The sequence below is a fragment of the Crotalus tigris genome, unplaced genomic scaffold (genome assembly GCF_016545835.1).
Source record: "Crotalus tigris isolate CLP2741 ecotype Arizona unplaced genomic scaffold, ASM1654583v1 scf7180000017946.1269602, whole genome shotgun sequence".
NCBI classification, from domain to species: Eukaryota; Metazoa; Chordata; class Lepidosauria; order Squamata; family Viperidae; genus Crotalus; species Crotalus tigris.
Window position 1 is genome coordinate 784,843 of NW_024096738.1, and position 23,791 is coordinate 808,633.

Here is a 23,791-nt window from a genome sequence, read left to right on the forward strand (position 1 = left end):
TTTTGAAAAATTCATATTGTTTTTGTTTGACTTTTATTATACTCATAGTTTTCACAATAAGAAAAAAATATATAGCAATTTCAGCTGCTTGTCCTGATCACCAGCCTCCCTTCCCACCTTTCTTTTTTTTCTGTTGCTGTTTCTTCTTTGTTGCTGCTGCACCAGGAGGCTTTTGGTGCCTGGGTGGTATCATGTTGCTTGTTGATGCCGATGGAATGGCTGTTATAGTGCCAGGCCGTGGGGATGTAGGTGGGCTACTAGCAGTTTTACTAGCATCCCTGCAAAAAAAGAATAACAAGGATAATTGTTAGGATTCAGATATAAAGCTGATTTTTAGTTTATAGCCTCTGAACAGACTAAAACACCTTACCTGTAAAGAAATTTCAATATTCACATATTTAAGATAGATAAAGCTACATATGAATTCTAACCTTTGCTTGCAAAGAAGTGAAGAGGGCATTGAAAATGGCTTTGGGGGATAGTTGGAAGAACTGCTACCAGGGCAATGATCAGACAAGTGGGACCCGAGTCCTTTCCCAGAAACTAACTTAAGAAACGCTTCAGGTAATCCCCCTCCCCAATTCATAGATATAATGAGAGAGGGAAGCACATTCAGAATTGCAATATTCTGTTACTAAAGCTATTGTAATAAAAGAAATTTTAGACCAACATGCATTGGTTTCTTTGTCTAGAACAGACATGTCAAACTTGCGACGTCCCGTGACGTCGCGCAACGTATCAGGATGGTTTTGCCATTGCCGGCAATGGGGTGGGCGCAGTTTCCGGATGATGCATCCGGCCCGCAGGCCGGCAGTTTGACACCCCTGGTTTAGAAAGCTCTGTAAGGCTGACACGCATTTAACTAGTATGTACGGCTATTTTCCAAGGATTAATTTCCATCTACATGAAGTTATCTGTCAACTTACTATCTCATCTGTACTGAATTCCAAATCTAACCAAAGAACTTCTACACAATTTTGTTGTTAAGCTGTACAGTATTTATCTCAAAGACATACAGCAATATATAGTTTGACTAATAAAGCCCACTGAGCAGTGGGAAAGTAAACAAGATAGTTGTGATGGTTTTGCTGCTTGGTATGCCAACTTTCTTATAGATCCTTTGCTTCTGAACCAATAATGCAATAGCTTGTGCCCCATAATTTGAGATGGCTAAAGATGGAGATTACTTCAGGGTATGATGCTACCATTCAATGCTACCACAAAAGCTTTTTACAACGAAAAATTTCCCATGGAGTTCTCTTAACTGTAAACGGTAAAAGTTGCTGATTTCCCCAAATACAGCTACAATCTTCCATTCTCTCCAACTTCTGCCAGAACTGCTCAGGAAAAAGCAAAAAAATAGCTGCAGAAATGGATATATGAACAGAAAGCCAGGCTTCAAGAACTGGGTCCATTCACAAAATGAGAATGTTCACAGATCCTGTTTTTTTGCAACCTCACTTTTTTGTTTGCAGGCTCATACTGTGAGAAGAATGGATACTATAAGGTTTGTCCTTTGCCTTCCTATATTGATATTGAGAAGGCAATACAGATAATCCTCGATGTATGACCATATTTGGGATCAGAATATTTGTCAGTGTAGTCATAAATGACTTATTTAATGATCAGACTTAATTTTATGACCGTTTTTAGCATGGCTGTTAAATGAATCACAGAGTTGTTATGTAAATCATACAGTTGTTAAGTTAATCCGGCTTCCCCAATTGAATCTGCTTTATCAGAACCTGGCTAGGAAGGTCACAAATCGCAATCACGAGACCACAAGATGCTGCAACTGTGGGTAAATGCAAGCAGCTGCCAAGTGCCCAAGTTACAATCACACGACCATGGTGGTTGTGTGACAGTTGCAACTTTAAGAACAGGTCGTAAGTCACTTTTTTTGAGGCCATCATAACTTTGAACCATCATTAAACCAAAAATCCTAAGTCCGGGATTAAAGGTGAAGGTAACGGTTTCCCCTTTCCAGTCATGTCTGACATGTAGGGCAGGGGTAGGCAACCTTGGCTCTTTTATGATTCGTGGACTTCAACTCCCAGAATTCCTGAGCCAGCTTGGCTGGCTCAGGAATTCTGGGAGTTGAAGTCCACGAGTCATAAAAGAGCCAAGGTTGCCTACCCCTGCTCTAGGGGGTGATGTTCATCTCTGTTTCTTAGCCGAGGGAGCCAGCATTGTCCAAAGACATGTCTGTGGTCATGTGACCAGCATGACTCTAAGCCAAGGCGCATGAGATGGCAGTTACCGTCCCACCAAAGTGGTACCTATTTATCTACTCACATTTGCATACTTTCAAACTAAGTGGGCAGCCCAGGACTACCTGTACTCAAACTTACAAAAGCCTAATCTGCTTCACTGCGGGACCAAATAGGAAGCCATATTAAATTATTCCAAGCTCGCAACATCATCTCCCTTAAGCATTTCGGGTCACAAAGTATCGGTGAAAGTTTAGGATAACACTTAGCAGCAACACTTTTGCCTCACATTCTGCTTTTCCAAGGACAGTAGAAAACAATTTCTGGACAGCATTAAAGATAAAATACTTAAAAGAGAGCATCTGCAGAAAGATATATGTAAGAATATTGTGTATAGAAGTAGCCATGTAGTAAACCTATGCAGGCAAAAGGAGCTCTGTTTCAAGAAGTAATTCAGAACAAAACATTGTTGTTTTATTACCTACTTTTCCCCTTGTCTGCAGCATAAAACTCCTCGCCCTTCTTTCCTTTTCTCAATCCGTATATTGTAATTAATTATATGCTAACTAAACGCAACTCTATGGGTAATATAATTTTTTTTCTGATTCCTGATTGATGTGCTTATTTATCAAGGCAAAGAATTATCATCTTTTGTTCCTAATATGAAATATCTATAATTTTATCCTTCTTATAGGTAATCCTCAACTTATGACCACAACTGAGCTCAAAATTTCCACAGCTAAGCGAAAACAGTTGTTAAGTGAGTTTTGCCACATTTTACAACCTTTCTTGCCACCGTTGTTAAGAGAATCACTGAAGTTGTTAAATTTGTAACACAGTTGTTAAGTGAATCTGGTTTCCAGTCGCCAAGCGGTTGTAAGTATAAAAAACAGACATAAGTCACTTTTTTCAGTGCTGTTGTAACTTTGAATGGTCACTAAATGAACGTTTGTAAGTTAAGGACTACCTGTATCAGTTTTTGAGCAGCACTAAGGCCCAAAAGTGAAGTCCACAAGTTTAGATAACTAGTTACTCACAATTCGGAGGAAGCTGCTGTCATTGCTCCCTGAGTTCCTTTCCCAATTTGGTCCTTCTTCTTGCCTTTCTTTCTCCCACGATAATAAGAGCGTTCTCGCATTGGAAGCCACCGTTCAGGATCTGGTGTCATTTTAGGATCATAATTCTTTGGCAGTTTTCCTACATAGTATTTGGAATAGAATGATTATTTGTATGCTCAGTTTGAAAACAGCTGCATTGCAAAACTCATATAACCCCAAGTTTTATTCCACTCCAAAACTCATATAACCTAAACGTTTTATGTATGGGACAATGATTTTTGTATCATTGTCTGTATACCTTTTTTAAAAGTCCCTTTATGTGATAATACAATACCAACACAACTAGCATACTATGCAAAGATGAAATTTTGCCTTGTGAACATTGGATTGGTTTCAAACAGTTGGCAGTTTTTTTAAAAAAAAAAAAGTTCAGAAGATGCATTAAAAAAAATCTATCTAATCTTGCATCCAGTTGTGACTAAACAATTGCTTTTGAGAAGCAAGACAGCAGGTCTTCTTTGTTTCATCCAACAATCAGATATCAGAAATGTAATAATTTTAATAATTTTAAATTATAATTTAATCAGAAAGGCTACAGTTAATGCTGCATTATAAAATCAAATCTATATTTTTAAATTTTATTTTTAGCTGGGAAATATTTAGGTCCTAATAGCCAAGTCCCCAAATATAGGTTTCACAACAAGCTACTACTGTAGCAATAAGACACTCACCCTTCTTCTTCCTCCTCTTTTTCTTAACATCCCCTTGTCTAAAAAAAAAAAAAGCAAGAAAATGTTTGAAATGAAATGCATAATAAGATTTGAAGTTAATGGTTGCCGAGGAAGAATGTTAGGACTTTGAAAGCGAGAAATGTATGTTTGTTTTGGTTATGGAACTGGTCTTCTCCATATCCCCTTTGCTTGAGATTATTATTTTTTTTAATACATTTTTATTTTTAACCAACAAGACAAAACAAAACAAAGCAAAACATAACATACATACACACAAAATATATACTCCTTTTTTTTACAGCAATTACGTAACAGTAATCTAATATTTACATTTCCCCCTTATTCTTCTTTAAATATTTGTCCTTATAGCCCCATTATTTCTTATTTACATTTTTCTTCCTTCATGTTCTATTTCTTACTAAGAATAATTCATATTATTATTATTATACATTATTGTACACATATTTTCACTTTTGACCTTTCCATATTTATTCTCCTCTATTATTTCTAGTCTCCAACCAGACATACACCTTGTTCCATACTATATAATACTCTGTGTCTTCCTTTTCTTTTATCTCTTTTGTTAATTTGTCCATCTCAGCACAGTCCAGGATTTTTCTTATTACTTCTTCCTCTGATGGTATATTCTCATTTTTCCAGCACTGTGCATATGCTATTCTTGCCGCCGTTATTATATGTAAAATTAAGTACCACATTTCTTTACTATATTTTCTATTTAAAATACCCAACAAAAAGATCTGCTTGAGATTATCATTCATTTAATAATCATTTTAGAAAGCTTATTTTACCCTTGTTCTTTTTGCTGATTTTCGGTTGTGGGTTTCCCGCCTTTCTTCCGAATGTATGTCGCTCCAGGAGAGTTTTCCAGCGCATCTACATCTACTTTCAAAGACATTGTGTCTGAAGAAGGCAAGTGTTTGCTAAGACTAGTGCAAGGAAAGAGTTTAGGAATAACAATATAGATAAATAAAAGCAAACGGATGATTTGAATTGTGAAACAAACAACATGAAGGTTGAATAAAAAATAATTTGACGTACAGGAAGGTAAATAATAAAAAGCCTCACTGTGGCAAACAGGTCTACTTGACGGAATGGCCAAAGAGTGCCTATAGACTCATCTCCTCGGCCCCATAGAAAGGATACATTTTGGCTTTTTCAGCATCAACCAGTGAGTAGGCAGAGATAAGCTGAGCCAAGGTATGGACATCATCTGGATTTTGTCTATGAAAGTAAAGAGCTGAATTAATGAAATATCTTTTCCACTAACACCAGAGAAAGGATTTCTGGATATCAGCAACCGTAAAGTATCCCACTGCTAAAACTCATGGGAATTACAAGCAATATTTCAAGAACTATGTAGCCTCCTTATCTTTTGCTTCAAACATAGCTGCAGCTCAGTGCTGCTCTAGTCACTTATCTCCATATCAGGAAAGAGACAGGAAAATCCAGCTGGATTAAGAAGATGATTTATATATTGCCATTTTAAGAATCAGCATGGCTACAAACTTAAGATTTTGCTGGATGAAATAAGTTTATCCAAGCTACAGCCAGAAACCACCTTGAGAGAAGTCAGTATGGTACATTGGTATCTTGGTACTCAACTGCTTTGAAACTCATCGAATTTGGTAGTCAACGCATTTTGACATTAACATTTTGTCCCCGGTACTCATCGTCTGTTTGGTACTCAATGCACAAGGTAGAACTTGACTCTGTCGACTTCCTCATGACTCACTACATTATTTCTTATGGGAAATATCTGTTTGGTACTCATCATTTTTTGTACTTATCATGCCTCCCAGAACCAATTACCGACGAATACTGAAGCACCACTGTATTTGAATTAACAGAGGTTGAATACTGACTCAGATTTAAAACCAAGGTCAACCACCAACTACTGTGGAAAGCGCTGCCTCTGTTCTACCAAATCTGCCAAAATATTTCAACAGGGACCAGCTATACAGGATTATTGCAAAGATCAGATATAGTAATTTCCCTTGGTTAAAGTAACAAAGCATGACCACTATATACAAAAATAGTAAGATGGAATATCTAATATGCATCCAAAAATCTATTTTTATTAGAGAGCACTTAGTGCAGTGGCAGTACCCAAAGTTAGATTTTATACATCAAATGCATGCAAACTAGAAAGAATCACAAGGCAGCTAATATGTTCTCCAAGAGGAAGATTAAAAGTTTGCCCATTCCTACAGGTTTAGTCTGAGGACAATAAAAAAAAAATCTAATGAATAGTGTAGGGAATAATGTTTCAATTTAAAATTCAATAGACTATCCCAGTGATGGCAAACCTTTTAGAGACCAAGTGCCCAAACTGCAACCCAAAACCCACTTATGCATCGTTGGGTGCCGGGTGGGCGTGGCCCATTGGGTGGGCGTGGCCAATTGGGTGGGCATGGCCAATTGGGTGGGCATGGCTGCAGTGGTAACGGCAGACTGGGTGGGACTAAAAACTTCAATCAATTCCAACTTTGCAAGATCTTTTTTTTTTCCTGCGAGAAGTTGAAATTGACTGATTGAACCTTTTTTAGGCAGAGGCCTAAAGGGAAAAGGTTCTATAAAACCCAGCTGAAGGCCTAGGACTGGGGCGGCAGTGCGCGTGCCCACAGAGAGGGCTCTGAGTGCCACCTCTGGCACCCGTGCCATAGGTTCGCCACCACTGGACTATCCATTGAACTACCAGGATAAAGATATGAGGCAAGGAGCCATGGAATTTTGCGTTTAACTAAAAAGACAGTGCAAAACTTTCTCTAACAAAAGAATGAAATTGTTCTTGGGGAAGAGGGAAAGTGTGGAATTTGAATCATGAAACATCAAAGGCAATGAAGCTGAATGTTGGCTAAGAGGTTTATATATTTGTTACTTGTAAAATTGCTTTTTATATCAACACGCACATAGGCTAAACCCACACTTGTAGTGTATTTTAATTTCAATATTTACCAAGAGACTCTTGAGATTTGTTTCCTGAATGATCTCTACAAAATACTTCTGGCCAGGCTGAAATGCGAGGAGAATCATTATTTTTGTCCACCTGCCTCAAAGTTATGCACTGTGAGACCATGCCTAATTTTGATCAGTGCTCCAATTACTACCATATTTGGATTTAACAGACTGTAGTTTATGTTATTTTTAATATATTTGCTCGGGAGCATACGTGTGAATGTCTTTCTCACTTCCTGTAAGGCTTCTTTTTTACGGGTTCTCAGAAAGACTTACTTCCACAGTTCCTCGAGGTCACTGATGGCTTCCTTCTTTCGGCCATGCTTCAGCTTGAAGTTAGCAGCTTCTCTTATTAGTGACAAAAGTACTGGAGACTTGGGCTGAAAAAAATACAGTATTCATTTAATTTGAAAGCAACTAACATGCTGGTGTGAGATGATGCCTACTCTGGGCTTTCAGAATGTGAGTGACTTCTAAAGTCAATCATGTATCAAATCTGAGCAGCAAATCTATAATCCCAATTTGAATCATCTTTAGTTATTTTTATATTTAACTTTCGTAAGTTGGCAAGGATTTACAAAGGCTGCATATAATTTTTGTTATACATAAATATTTATTGCAGCACAGTATCCTACAGAACAGTGAGAAAATTTATGCCTTTGAAACTCATTTTTTAATACTGAAGTTCAAGAGATAATTTGGAAGCAGCCATGTATTTATGTCAAGTTTACTGGATAGATTTTTTTTTTTAAAAAGTACATTGATCAAATTATCAATAATCCTTTCCCTGAATACACATTTTTGTTCCGCACCAATTCTGTCTGAAATCAACAAAGCTACAGCTATAAAAAAAATCACTTATTGTTGTAGAATTATTCCAACACCTAACAAGAGTAATCCATTGAGATGGGGTTATAATCTGCATAATTCCAGGCCATAGAATTTGTCAGATCTCTGTTAACTGGAGGATATTTTATTATTAGTTATAACTGGAGGCATACTTTATCTATCTGTGCAAAAGGAAGAACTACTTCTTATTTCTATCTGCATTTCTTCAATAGTAGGTTATTCTGCTTTCTCTGAATTTTTCAAATCACACATTATATTCAACCTGCCCCAAAACTTGATGGAATAACCATGGCATTGTGGGGTTTTTTTATGTTAGGAGGGAAGAGACCATTTAAATACAATTATGGTGAAGGATTTTTGTTTATTGTTTTTATTATTGTTTTATTTATTGATTTTTATAGTAATTGTAAGCCACCCAGAGTTGCTCAAGAAATCACAAAAATCTTTTAAATAAACACCTGGGGGTTTGCTATTCTAGAGAAACAGTTGCATTTAATTCAAAAACAAGATTTTCACTCCTATAACTGTACATTACAACCTTATCTTCTATAACAGTGGTGGTGAACCTATGGCACAGGTGCCAGAGGTGGCACGCAGAGCCCTCTCTGTGGGCATGCGCATCATTGCCCCAGTCCTAGGCCTTCAGCTGGGTTTTATAAAACCTTTTCGCTTTAGGCCTCCGCCATGTGCCCCCCCCCAAGTTTCAATCAGTCAATTTCAACTTCTTGCAGGAAAAACAAAGTTCTTGCAAAGTTGGAATTGATTGATTGAAGTTTTTAGTCCCACCCAGTCTGCCGTTACCTCTGCAGCCATGCCCACCCAATTGGCCATGCCCACGCAATGGGCCACACCCACCCAATGGGCCATACCCACCCAATGGGCCACACCCACCCGGCACTTGACGATGCATAATGGGTTTTGGGTTGCATTTTGGGCACTCAATCTCTAAAAGGTTCACCATCACTGTTCTATCACTTACCTGGAATTCTTGATACCATTCAATAGTTTGTGCCAAGACTTCTATGGCACTGTCAATGTCTTCTTCATGGCTATACATTGTCACCAATGCTGATACCTATAGCCACTCAGTAATGAATGGGCGATAGCAGAAAGACAACATTTACTTAAGTAATAAACGCTGAAACAAAGACTATCATTGTGTTTTAATTGTTAACTTTCTTACTGGGTAAATTATGTGTAAAAATTAACGGAATAAAGAGTAATGGAATCACTACTCAAGAAATAAAGTATCCTTCAGAACTAAAATAAAAGCAAACAAGTAAATGGTATACATTTATGAACAAAAAAGTAATTTTCTTGCCAATAATATACCAAGAAAGGAGTAGCCCCACTCTTTTGGCCTTCCAGAGGCTCATAAAAACCTGGCTGATCCAGAAGGCCTTTGGGAGTAGACTGTTATAAAGTACCCAATGCAAGGATTATGGTAATTATAATTTTTATTGAAATTGTATATTTCTGTTCCTTATTATTACTATTATTGCATTGGCTGCAACTCTTGTTTTTATGCACAAGAGTCATCCTGACAGTTTATAAATTCATAAATGAATATAACACATTGGCCATGATTATCAATGTCATTGCTTTTACAAATCAGATCAGTTGTGTTAGAATGATTTCAAAAGAAAATTCTGAATTTCTTGTTTTATTATGGAATTTATAACTAAGCTCATATATGCTTAATTATATCTATAACTCACCATGCCAGGTTGATGCCTTAGCTCATCTATAGTCCTTAGGATGATGCATGCTTTTGTGACACTGCCTTTGATAAAGAACAAATGACATAATTATCAATATTCTTATCCAGTCCTTTATTATACATTAATTCTACTATCTAAGCAAGAAGAAAGAGGGCTACACAAAGCAAATCTTCAGTTAGAGCTGCAGGTGTATCGCAATATTTAATTATTTATTATTAAATCTGTATGTTTCCTATTTTGCCAGAAGTGACACTAGGCAGCTTGCAGATATACAGTATTGTAGAAGCCAGCTTTCTGGGAATATCAGTTATTATTAAAACAGACAAAAGTTAATAAAAAAAATTAGAAGGCTTATGCCTCTGATGAATACAAAAATATCACAAGTATGTAAGAAATGTCTTCTGAAATCTTAGAAGCACAAGAGATGGCAGAATAGAAATGCTAATTAGTCATACTTAAGTTTTTATTTGTTTATCAAATGTGTATATTGCTCATATCACAGCATTATTTATATAATTCTGTATCCCGGTCCTTGAAAAGCAAAACCAAATTCATACAAAATATTAAAAAATGCACAGCTATACATGGTATTCAGTTTATAATATTTCTTTAAAGCAAAGAATTCATCTGATCCTTAAGCACAAAGGAAGCAATTCCTGGCTTAAGTGTCTCCCCAAAGCACATGCTCAATTAACTGTTTTCTTTTAATGCTAGCTTATTCTTACAAGAAAACAGTAATATGTTCCATAGAAGTAATAATTGAGCAAAAACAACATTAAGAGTGTAATGGTGCTACTATCAGCATATGAAAGTTCTTTAAAAAATTGGCAAATGGGGGCAGAGTACCTTGAGCAACTTTTAATTGTGCCATGGTCAATTTAATCTCAGATGCTTTCTCAGGATGCTGATCCGCAAACTCCTACAGGTCAGAAAGAAGAATTCAAATCAGATTTAATTTGCTTCAAAATCTATAAAATAGGAACTTTATTATAAGTGACTATCACATAAGGGAATATTTAGCTCTCAATAAACTCTTAAATGTAAATACACAAAGAATAGTCTAATTGTAAAAGTTAAGACAGCAGTTCTGCTGAATCTTTGCTGATTGCTCACTTATAAAGCATTTGGTTAATCAGATGCATAGAAGATGATTCACAATTCCACTGTTTCTCCTAGCAGCATCCAAGACATGAAGCCTCTGATCTGGGAGATTGCAAAGCCTAATAGCCACTGATAGCAAATAGTAGTCTTTATAGCAGGGGTCTTCAAACATGGCCCTTTTATGACTTGTGGACTTCAACTCCCAGAATTCCTCAGCCAGCTTGCCTGGCTGAGGAATTCTGGGAGTTGAAGTCCACAAGTCATAAAAGGGCCAAGTTTGAAGACCCCTACTTTATAGCATTAATGATAGCTTAACTATGACCTATGCAAAAAGTGCTTCTTTTCATAGGCTTTGAACTTCCCTCAAAATTCAAATATTGTGAAAGAGGAACATTTATTTCAATCCCCATTTTCTATACCAGAGGTCCCCAACCTTTTGGGCATCAGGGACCAGTTACGTGAAGAGAGACTTTTCTGTGGACCGGAGGGGGGGGTAGTTTTGTGTGCTGCCTGCATCCCGTGGATGGGGCTTTGCTTGATTGTGCAGCCCGGTTGCTGGCATGCCGCGGCCCGGTACCGGTCCACAGACCGGGAGTTGGGGACCTCTGTTCTATACCACAAGTAATGTTATGAATCTTCATCGTGTCTTCCTTTATTGACTATGTGAAAGTTAAAAAAAAGTCAGATACACTAATTTTCCTCTTAGAAACTTAGGAGCTGTAGCGCAGTACAGTATTATATTTCTACTAACTATCATGTATAGATGACATGTCGGTATAGATCAGTGGTTCTCAACCTGTGGGTCGGGACCCCATTTGGGGTCGAACGACCATTTCACGGGGGTCGCCAAACAAGGCTGTCCGCCATTTTTTCCCCTTTTCTTTGGCCACGCCCCTGGCACCCAGTAATGTATAAGTGGTTGGGGGTCACCACAACATGGGGAAATGTATTATGGGGTCGCGGCATTAGAAAGATTGAGAACCACTGGTATAGATTAAGATGTCATCAAGATCACCTTTGTATAAGATCGGTGTCTCCGACGTGATTATTGTCAACTAACAATCAAAACTGTAAATGTTCTTCTATCTAGCAATTGCTACCAGTCAGTTTAAAGATACCCATGAATTTTAAAAACCACAAGACAAATAATTCTGGCTCATTCTCAAAAATGTAAAAAGCAATTAAGCAAGGATAGGAGAAAGTTGTCAGTTGATACAGATCTCTATGAGAAATTTAACAGCATTAAACCTATATTGATTCTTTTGAGCCTCTACCAGAAATAAGACTACAAATACAGTTAGTGCTAACAGTAATTAAGAATTATGTTTGCAATGGACCACGACTGTTAGAGAATGACCTGATTTTCAGTGATATGCAGAAATATCAAAATTAAAAAAAATCTTTAACAGGAAACCATTGGGGAAAATTGTAGCAGAATGTTGTCCCCATGGAGGAAATTTACTGTACTTTTTTTTCAAGCAGCCAACTATACCTGTAGGAGCTCTATTGCCTTAGTATGTTGTTTCTCTCGACACAACTGAGCTGCATGGATTAAAACAGGAAGGAGGTGTTCAGGGCTTTGTGACTGTAAACCTGATGCCAGTTTGCGGCATTGATCTGCCTAAGAGGTAAGATTAAAAAATTGGCAAGTTCAGAAAACCAATTCAATAGAAAGAAGGCTAGACATATAGGTAACAAGTAAACATCTGGAATACTACATCAACAGGATATTCAGTTTGTAGCAACTTTGCCCAACATTTCTCAAAAGAGAATATAATATACGCATAGGAATTATAATAAAGAACTAGTAATTTTATGTAGACTCCGCATTATTAAAGAGCCCTGTGGCACAGTGGTTAGATTGCAGTATTGCAGGCTAACTCTGCCCAACGTCTGGAGTTCGATTCTGACCAGCACAAGGTTGACTCAGCCTTCCAGTCTTCCGAGGCTGGTAAAATGAGGACCCAGATTGTTGGGGGCAATATGCTGATATTGCCCAGAGAGTGCTGTAAAGCACTATGGGGCAATATAAGTGCTATTGGTATTATAATTTTCCAAAAGAGAATACAGGCAGTTGTTAAGGGAGCTTTGACCCATTTTACCACCTTTTTTTTTAACCACAGTTGTTAAGAAAATTACTGCAGTTATTAAGTGAATCATGTGGTTATTAAGCAAATCTGGCTTTCCCCATTGACTTTGCTTGTTGGAAGCCAACTGGGAAGGCTACAAATGGTGACCACATGATCCTGGGACAGTGCAACTGTCATAAATAATGGGACCCACAGACCTTTGCAATGCATGGAATTGTATGGTAGATTTTAAAAAGCTTTTTTTTTTTTTTTTGAGAAAGAAAAGCTACTGAGAACATAATTCTTTACAAACAGGATCCTTGTATCACAAGCTTCCTTCTAACATAAGCTCTCTGCTTTTTAGGGAATTGCTGATCTACTCTTTCTTTCTTTCTTTCTTTCTTTCTTTCTTTCTTTCTTTCTTTCTTTCTTTCTTTCTTTCGTCATTCATTCATTCATTTATTTAAAGTTTTTAAGATTTTATACAATATATATCCCAAATCCCTCCCACCCCTCCCCCACTTCCCAGAGCTGATTACAGGTTTACAAATAAAGAGTCATAATCTAACTAACATTACCCAACTATACAAACAATCAAATCCATAATATACTTTAACTCCTTTTCAAAATAAATATTAACAAATTAAATATGAAAATAATACCGTATATGCCGCCGTATTAGGCGACCCGGCGTATAAGACGACCCCCGTCTTTATAGCCGGGCCGCATTCCTAGAACGTTGTCTTATAGGCCGGAAGCTACCAGTATTTTCGGCGTATAAGACGACTCGGCGTATAAGACGACCCCCGTCTTTGGCGCCGATTTCAGCGCTCGCGGAAGTCGTCTTATACGCCGGCATTTACGGTAATATAATTAAACCATAAAACTAAGACTAATGTAAGTTCTACCATATTAAACTATTAATAATAATCTAAAATTTACTCATAAGCTAGATAATACTTTTTAGTCTCATATTTATTCTGAATATAATCTATCCATCTTCTCCAAACCAAAATATATCTTTCTTGTGAGTAGTCCTTCAAATAAGCGGAAATTTTTGCCATTTCTGCTAAATTAGACACCTTGAGTATCCATTCTTCCATAGTAGGCAAAGAATCTTTCTTCCAATATTGCCCCACCAATGATCTACTTTCTTTAGCATGTTAGATTATTGTATGCATGGAGGTTTACTTTCTTATGTGAGGAAGTCACTTCCTATATTTTTAAGCTGTATATTTCGGAGCTCCGTGACATAACAAATGAGTTGACTCCTGGTGTCTGCCTGGACAAACCCTGAGGTTTTTTGGCAATGATTTCAGAAATGATTTGCCACTGCCTCCTTCCCAAGATTGAGAGAGACTGACTCACCCTGGCTTTGTATCCAAGGCAGGACTAGAACTCATAGTCTCCCAAGTTCTAACCTGATGCCTTAACCAATCCACTAAAGTTAACGCTACATTACCTGATTTGTATACATGGCCAACAAAGCTTTATTGAATTCTATTGCTTGGAGTTGTTTCTTGGATAGTTTATGTTCAACACCTTCTGCATTGGTCAGTTTCACTTTTTTTTTTGAATCGAAGACATTTTGATCCTGTGAAAAGTACAGAATGGAATGCTTCATTAACACAAACGTGGTATTTTTATAAGCCCCTTATGACACTCTTTTCATCTGCTGCTTTGCAAGCAGAATGCAGATCTTTGCAAAAAAATGTAGTTATCATTCAAAACAGTATCGTATTACAAAGACATCTCAGGTATTCTGGCAAAAGTTCTATACCTTGTTAATAGTGATGATGTTATTGGCAATGACAGCAAGTAATCCTACATCTGTGGGTCTGTAAAAAAAACAGAATATATCCACTTTTGTAAGTATGTCATTTCTAAAAAGTGTTAAAAGCACCATCATAATAAACAGAAATACTTACTTTAGTTTGATTATCTGATTGTAAAGTTGCAGTGCTTCCTCGGTATGACCCTGGAGTTGCAAAATGTAAGCCATTTGACCATGAATAATGGCCAATTCTGCCTCAACGTCTTCTTCGGTCACATCCTAAAACAAATAATATGACAACACATGATTTATGATAACTGAATCCTATTAGTTTAAATTACAAACACAACGAATATATTTTGCTACAAATCAGTAACTGCAAGTATTTTAAACTTTTAAATCAAGGGTGTCAAACTGCCGGACTGCAGGCCGGACGCGTCATCCCAAAACTGCGCCCACTCCATTGCCGGCAATGGAGAAAAAGCTCCGATACGTCGCGCGACATCACGTGACGTCGCGAGTTTGACATGCCTGCTTTAAATGCTTTCAAGAAACCAATAAAAGCTGGCAGTTTTTACTATTTATGTTTTAAAGACCTTGCTACCAAACCTATAGCTAGCTTTTCACTATACATTTTAATGAAGAAGTCATAGAAAAAAGACATGTTGCTACTTAAAGAGTGCTGTTTCAGAATATCTCAGAAAGGATTCTTATGAATTGCTTATCTGTTGATTTATTACATTTCAGACTACATTTTGATGAGTTTATAATTCTAAATTAAAATTCAAAATAGGTATAAAATATATAAAGACAACATTAAAACGTGTTATAAAATACAAAACACAAATGACCTCCATCAATTTAATAAACATTAAAACCTCTGGATAGTAAATATCAGTTCCAACCATCTAAACATATTTGGCACAAAAGTATATTGTTCAATTGAATTAAACTCTTACCGAGTCTTCAGAGAGGGATTGGCGACACAAATCTATAGGGAAAGTGTAACAAATTAATTTTGGAATATACAAAACCACAAGTCAAACATCGAGGCAGTGATAGAATGTTAGCAAGTCAAAAAGTTACGTCTCCCCCCAACACAAACATTCAGGTTGCAAGATTTATAAGAAACAGAGCTATGCTAAAAGGATTTAAATGGCTTCATGCTACCATAAACAAAACAAATCCAGAAAATTAAACTCTGGATATGTGAACAAGATATTGCTGTTTTAGCAGTGATTCTAGGGACAAAAATGAAGAATTAATCAAAAAGCAAACAACCTATAAACGTCAGAATGCAGTTCATTCATGATGAACCAGGATTATTAGGATTTCCTCAAGCTGGTGCTCACTTTAACATTGGTCTACACCAACAGCACAGAAGTAGCAGCAGCAGCAACCTGAACATTCAAACCAGTAGTCTAGAAAAATGGAATTATATTAGAAAACATCTGGGAGTACTGGGCTGTGAAAGGTGATATCATAATTCTCTGCCTAATTACCAGTTTGCCCTGAATATGAAGTATGTGTACATAAGTGGCTCTAACAAGCACATTAAAACATTGGTAGAGTTCTGTAATCTCCTGATTTTGTCCACCCAGATATTATCCAGATTCCAATCTGTTTTTGAGTCTGGCGATGTACTGCCATCTAATTAGGCAGATGGATTAAACAATGAACTGAGGACATAAGAATGATCTTTTTAATGTACTTTCTCAGATTTATTTTTCTACAGAAACTGAATATCACTGCTGTTAAACGCAAAATATTTTTTCAAAAAATGGAAATGATAAATTAAATTTACTACTCATTACCTTCAGCTTTCTGTAGTGTTTTCATTGCCTCGTTCAACCTGCCTTGCCCAATCAAAGCACAGGCAGCGTTGTAACACAACTCATAGGTAGCTTCCTTAAGGCCCAGGTCTTCCTGAACAGAGCAAAAGTAATTAATAAGAAACTTAGTTTGAGTAAGTTTAAATAGCATCTGCTTGTTTATTTAAACTATTCCAATATGAATGGGTAGTTTCAAAATGTACCTTTTTGATCATCTGAAGGAAAAGGTGAAATCTACATGTAGCTAGAAGATAGCACTTCTTCCTATCTCATGGAGGAAAAACCTTCCCTTCAGTTGCATGAACATACTTAAGCTAACAGTGGTTCTATCCCTCCTTTACTGTGCATCCTTTTGTGACAACCAAATTATAAATTGTAAGATAGATGGACAATGTCTAATAACTAGCATAATGCACAAGCATAGGACCTCAACTTTGGAGTCATACAGATAGTTAATGAAACCACAAGCCAGGTCCATCTTCCAGTGACAGAAAAGTACTTTGCAGTAAATCCAATACAATTCTTTTCACCAATGATTGAGCTGATGGGAGAGGGACGTACAGCAGTATTTCAAGAGTACATCAGTGTAAGCATATATATCTACAAAAGAAGCATCTTTACCTAATTTATTTTTTTATAAAAGTAGACAACTCCATATTAGAACTGCCTTACAAATGTATATTAATAGGACTCTAGCCTTTAAACCTGCCACTGTAGTGGTCCACTACAGAAAGCATTGTAAAAAAGTTAGCATCTTGCTGACAATGAAGAATGAGATAATATATTCATCCATCCTCTGTTACTTGCAGATTGGGAAATTTGTCTCCTCTGATTTCTTGTTCATAAAAGACAAATAATTCACCAGTGCTTTGCCTCCCTTACATTTGACATCGATCTTCAACATCTAATGCGCATTGAGCTACATATGTTCTCTGGGGTGGAACCCAGGCAGAACTTGAAAAGTGTAGTATCTTATGCTTGAAGGAATTAGGTAATTGACTATGGGCAAGAATCAGGGATATGGCAATGTTAATATATAATGCTAGTCCACATATTATATGCCATACACTAAATAAACAAATAATAAATAAAGATATGGGCCTGAAATAGTTTGTCATAGGAAAGTACATATATGTTTGCATCTTAAATAGCTTGTAAGACCCATCCTCACCTCAATGAATACTTTTGTTACTGATATCAGATTGAAGAAACAATGCCCTAAACTGAAATTGATCATTACTGGATCCAAACCAGAGAGATCCCTGATAAGGGAGCAGTGACTTGATTGGGATGTGGAACAGGTTTCTGTCATACCCACCAAACCTAGGAAGTTATCCACAGAAAGGCTTCTACTAATATGTCCATTCTAAACTTCAATGCCTGGCAAATATATTTTGAGCCCTGAGGGTCGGGATGTTTCTCCAGTCTCTATCTTTATTCAGCACCATAAAAAGATGCTACCTCTCCAGCATAATATCTTCCCAGCTATAGTGCAATTTCTCAACTTGTGTGCCTGCTTAAAGGATAATGGTGTCATGCTAAAGGACATTTGCTTTAGTTTATTGCTTGGCTATTGGATGGGTACTTGGGCTGTTAAAGCTAGAATTGATTAAATTAAATTAATAACTCCCAAACTCTGCTTGTCTGCTTCCTATCTAAAAGAAGGCAGGGTATGAAATAGGATATGAAAAAGCAATGCAATGCTTAAAATATGTGCTCATATCTTGATGCTGTTGAAGGTAGAAAATGACTGCAACCCTTATTCTCAGAGTGCACACCAAGTAAGCTCTATTTCATCACTGCAAGTATCGCTCCATCTTCTACTGATTCTGAAAGGTAGTGTTATTGTTGGGTCACTGATGACTATAATTAACCATTGCAGTTCTCTCGGGTAAGAGGTACAACTTGTTCATTACTACTGTAGGTACTTTGGTCTTGGCTGGATTTGCTGCTCCCTTTAGAGATCTGAGATCCAAGGATGCCACAGTTGAGGGAAAAATCCTGCTACCCCCTAGGACAGTGGTTCTCAACCTTTTTATACGGCAACCCAGGACGCGCCGCGCATGTGCAGCGCCGCCCCCATGCGCGGCGGCCCCATGCGCGATGCGCATGTGCGGCAGCGCCCCCATGCGCGGTGCGCATGTGCTGCAGTGGTCCATGCGCAGCGCGCATGTGCGGCGGCGGCCCCTGAGGGGGAAAAATGGTGGATCGCGTTGTTTGGCGACCCCCGTAAAATGGTCGTTCGACCCCAAATGGGGTCGCGACCCAAAGGTTGAGAACCGCTGCCCTAGGATATTATAGAGACTTGACACTTTCATGCAGCAAAAGAATGTGTTGATGATGTTTTGCTTTCTTAGTTAATTTTGCTGCCAACTAAGAGCTGATGAAAAGGCAGAGCCTAATTCTATGGCTCAGGAATCATTCTTAATCCCGCCATTCTCATTAGTCATTTTATACCTTAATGCTGGTGAGTAAGGATCCTGTATTATTACATGCTATATATAATTAAATGCTTTATATAATTAATCTATTGCAGAGTGACAGAACTGAGGTGTGAAAGGAGTAGTTCATATATTCTGTATATTATTACTACAAACTTACTTACTGGCACCACTTTCTCCCAGGTGCTCTGTGCACCAACTACTGCAGAAAGATTGGTTTTCCGTTCTTCTTCATAGTCATCCTGTGAATTACGGATAAGATCCCGATACACAGCCAAGCAATCATCATAACGCTCTAATCTGTACAACTAAAAAGGAAAAATTAGTATCTTGGTAAATCGGGTATAGAATAAACACATATAAAATCAAATCACTGGATAAACATGCTGTTACTGCAGTTCATTTTATTTAGGATCACTTTTTAGCAATTCCAAAAACAACAGAGAAAACTTCTACAAGTTTTGGGACAAAGCTGGTTCCTCAACTTGAGCCAAAATAATTCTAACCGATAGCAGCTATATTTTTATCTGCTCTCAATTCACAATCTGAAATATTTTTTTAAAGCAAACAGAAAAGTAAAATGTCATTCTTGCCTCTATAGTTGAAAAGAATAAATCTACCATGTACATATAAAAGTGTGAAGTTAAAAAAGTAATAATTTGGACATAATGATAATCACAACATTTAAACACTCAGATATAAAAAGCTGCTTTGTGGAAAAAAATCAAAATACCTTTCGGGGGGAAAAGTTTTCTGTAAAATTGTGTACACTGTTTGACAATGGATAATAAAAAAATAAAAGCAATAAAACAAATACATGTACAAAAATTAAAATATGCAGCAGCCGAGAAAAACAATTATCCACATAACCAGGAGACAAATTCCTTCACACACTTGGGGTACCAGATTACACTTTAATATGATAGAAGGAAACATAGTACCAGGTAACTATATAATCAGTGCTACACATGGGGCAGTAGTGGTTGACCTCCAGTTCTTTTACTTGCTTAATCACTAAATGTACACCAATTCAACAGGTGGCCTTTTCATTTGAAACAAAGGAGTAATTACCACTTGTCCATAGAGCTCCTTTAGTTTGTTTGTCTGCTGGCTGGCTCCCTCAATGGTCTTCAGAGCATTTTCAATCCTGTTCAACCTGTACTCACAATAAGCCTTCTCAAAAGCTATCAAGTCACTGCAACATATAAATGAAATATGGAGGTTATTTCTTACTATTCATTTCGCTCAAAACATTGATATATATTGTATATACATATTGTGTCATTTAACATTTTACCTGGGGGTGGATGGGTGGGTGGTAAAACATATTATGGAACTGCTCAAAGTTACAGCATGTAACAGTAATTGGTTAATTATAATTGATGCAATTCACATCTGAACCTAATATAATAAAAATATTCTATTTTGAGCATATGTAATGAAATATGATCACAACATCCTGGAATTATCATCATGAATTGAATTGAGATCATTTTAATGCACTGTAAATGTTTCATAGTTAAGACCCAACTGCTTCCCCCCTGAAGAGTAAATATATGAACTAAAACCTTGCAAAGGATGTTTAGTAGAGATTTAATGAATAGATAAAACTATCAGTTCAGAGATTAACTCGGGTGCATATGTAACACAGCTAAGGTTTAGCATTTATCTTCTAACCTAAATTCTAATGGGCAACTGACAATTGTTAAATTATAAAATAAAGGATTTAAAAGCTCATCATTCCCAAGGCTTATATTACTATATCTGATCTTTAACAAATCTATAGGTTGAGGAAGGGGGATAACCATGGACGAAATAAGAAAAAATGCCTAAAACAATGCATGCTATACTAATGGGGGAAACAAACTAAACTTATAGAGAATAATATTATTTCTATCCCCACAGACAATTTCATGTTTTTACGAGGCTGAAATTCCGGAATATTTAACACACTTACTAACTGGATTCAATATTTTGTTGGACTGATATAATTAGTATTCTAGAAATCATTTCATATGAGATTTACTTCAATGGAACTGGATACAAAGTTTAGGAGGGATAACATATACCGTATCATCATATATAGTTGCAGCTAAGTCACCATATAAGAAATATAACTCTGTGCATTGATAATTATGTCTGAGCAAACCTGAAAAAAGATGACTGCTTCAACAATCTCATTAGTAGATTTATTAAGGCAGCCATTTCTTTCTTTTAGGCTCACAAAATTGAGAAAGACTAGGTTGCTTTAATAAGTATCAGAGGTACAGTAATTGTGTGAGTTCTGAAAAACTTCCTTCAAATGTGTTTTGAAATAAGTGCAACCCTATGTTTTTCATAAATGTGGAACATCTATTTTTCATATTTCAAAAAAATCAGGAAGCATAGCAGAGATATGTTGTCTAATAATATTTAATAATACTTACCTAGTTAATACTTTGACATGGGTATGAATCACACTCAAGGCTTCTTTAAAGCTTCCATTTTGTATAAGACATACCACTTTGCAGTGTAAAGCTGTCACATCATCCTTACTGATTTGTAGTACTGGAAGCAAATTCAATGCATTAAGCTACAGAATGAATATATACTAAAAAAACTGTTTGCCTCTGTTACCTATTCATACCTTTGATTTTGTAAACTTAGTTGGGTTTATAAACTGAGCATTCTGAAAAATATATGCTCTTGTACCAGTCAATTTTATTTTGGGAAAGCAAATTATTTGGTGAAAGATTTCTATTTTGGACAAAAATCACTAACAACATAATTACTGGCTTTCCTGAACTACTGGCTTTCCTGCATGTAATTGAAACCACATCTATCTTGATTTTATCCAAATAATTTAAAATGCCACTGTTTTAAATTCACATAGTATGATAAAGGAGACAGATAATACTCTAATACTACTAGGGAATGGGATCATCATAAATATTAGTTAACTTTTCTTTTGCCTAATTACAGTTAAGCTGTGCCTGGAAGCATTAAAAAGGTATGGCTGTTTAGGGCAATTATGAAGAAAGGCTAGCTTCTTACAGTACTGTAATTACAGATGAATTTTCCATAAAAGGCTGTTATTTTCCATTTTCCCTTTTAAAAGCTATATAAAAAGGAGCCATTCAGCAAAGGAAGCATTTTCCTAATGCAGTGACTAAAAGACATGTAAGGAAACCTGTTGCACAGCTTGAGCTGAACATAGAAAAATAGGTTTATACAAAACACATGGATATTTTGCAAAGCATGTTAACAGAAATGAAGCACTCTTTGTGGAAGAGTAGCAACAGCTTTTGGAAGCTTGTGTAACTCCATAAAAGGCTATGCCTGATTACAGAATGTTTTTGAATAGTAGGAGTCATTCCGTCACACCACTTTTACAGAATTGCAGAAAGTAAACACAGATTTTGGGGCAAAATGGCACATTAATCGTCTAAGGCAGTGTTTCCCAAACTTGACAATTTTAAGGCATGAGGACTTCAACTCCCAGAATTCCACAGCCAGCGTTGCTGGCTGTGGAATTCTGGGAGTTGAAGTCCTCATGCCTTAAAATTGTCAAGTTTGGGAAACACTGGTCTAAGGCCAAAACAAAGTAGCCAGCAACCTATTCTCAGAGGCGGTTTTTTTTCTCTTCATGACGAGATCAGCGTGAAAACAGATACAATTCTATCTTTAATAGAGAAGCGGAGCAGTCCAGAACAACAAGCTCGAGTTAAATTTCACCGCAGGCAAGACCAGCTGTTACTCCTTTGACGCTGTTCTACCTACGGCAGGAGAAAGACAGGTAGCAATCTAGCTTACAAAGTTGGAACAACTCCATTGAAGACTTAAGTGCATCATCACTTGTGCTGCTGCAATTGTCTACCACCGAGGGTTGCCGGTCCACATTCACCCTCCTCTGCCTCAAAAGAATAGAGAGTAACCGCCGATAGGGCGGCAACACTCACTTTTATTGACGGACTTCAGCGCGCGCCCGAAGTCCCCATTCTGGCCGCAGCGATTTACTTCGCTCCAGAGCGAGGCTATCGAGGCCGCTCCGGCCGTGCCGGAGCCACTTCCGCTCCCCGCGCCCGCCGCCATCTTGACAGGGGTAGAGAAGTAACCGAACTTTAGAGGCAGAGGAAACAGCTGAACTTACCCCTTTGATACCGGAAATAATTCTAGATCCAGGCTCTGTTGTCGTGTGTAGCTCTCTATGGTGCGTCGCGATTTCTCTACTGCGCAAGCGTGCTCAGCAGCGGCTAGGTGGCTTTTTAACTGTTGAGATATCTTCCGCGTCGAAAGTTTTTTGTGGTTTTGGTCACTTTTTTTTTCCCCCTTTAAGGGCCACCCTAATCTGTAAACCTCTGAAAGTGTCAGTAGAACTTATCTTTGAAAGTTTGGCTCCTGGAAGATCCTTTAAAAGGAATTGAAACATTAATGGGAAAACTAACATAATTGGTGCATTAGCAGGTTTCAAGAGTAAACGAGAGAAGACGGAGATGTTAACAAAAAATATGAATATGAAAGATCAAATAGAATTGATTAAAACGGCTTTTTATACTTACGTTGTAACCAAAGAGCAAGAGCTAAATTTGTACTTGGATTACTGTAAAGATCAGAAGTTACTTCTTTGTATCTTTTTCTTTATTTGATTTTACTTGTTCCTTGCACTTTTCGCTTTATTTTTTCTTAGTTTATATTACTTTGTATTCGTTTTTATCTTTTAAAAAAAAATCAAAAATTTTATATACACGTACAGTTTTAATTCCTCCAACATTGAAATATCAAAATAAACCTGATTGAATTCAAGACTGTAGATCTTTGTAGTTGTGTTCTAATGTTGTGTTAATAAAAGGAATAGTACTATAGACGAAGCCAAATGAATTTCCCAGCCCTTTAGAATTTGTTCATCACATTTTCATGTACTGAAAGGAATTAGAAAAACAGGCATACCCAGTCACCAGCTTTAAATCTCTTTTGTTCTTACCTAAATTGCAAGATCCACACTGCATTTTCCCAAAAAACACATCCAAAACCCCCAATCCTAACTCGAATC

General features: G+C 37.0%; 1 protein-coding gene across 1 annotated transcript; it reads right to left on the reverse strand.

Annotated features, from left to right (window-relative positions):
* On the reverse strand, window positions 1-22,859 carry SRP72 (signal recognition particle 72). Its single transcript, XM_039345226.1, has 19 exons — window positions 22,701-22,859; window positions 21,189-21,309; window positions 19,834-19,957; window positions 18,927-19,070; window positions 16,304-16,415; window positions 15,449-15,480; window positions 14,644-14,768; window positions 14,496-14,553; window positions 14,178-14,309; window positions 12,139-12,267; window positions 10,392-10,464; window positions 9,543-9,607; window positions 8,804-8,899; window positions 7,252-7,355; window positions 5,164-5,241; window positions 4,809-4,946; window positions 4,000-4,037; window positions 3,248-3,407; window positions 1-278 (listed from the first exon to the last, which is right to left on the reverse strand). The coding sequence occupies exons 1-19, from the start codon at window positions 22,831-22,833 to the stop codon at window positions 98-100; spliced, it is 2,043 nt and encodes a 680-aa protein (XP_039201160.1). The 5' UTR covers window positions 22,834-22,859; the 3' UTR covers window positions 1-97.
* Window positions 22,860-23,791: the final 932 nt, after the last annotated feature.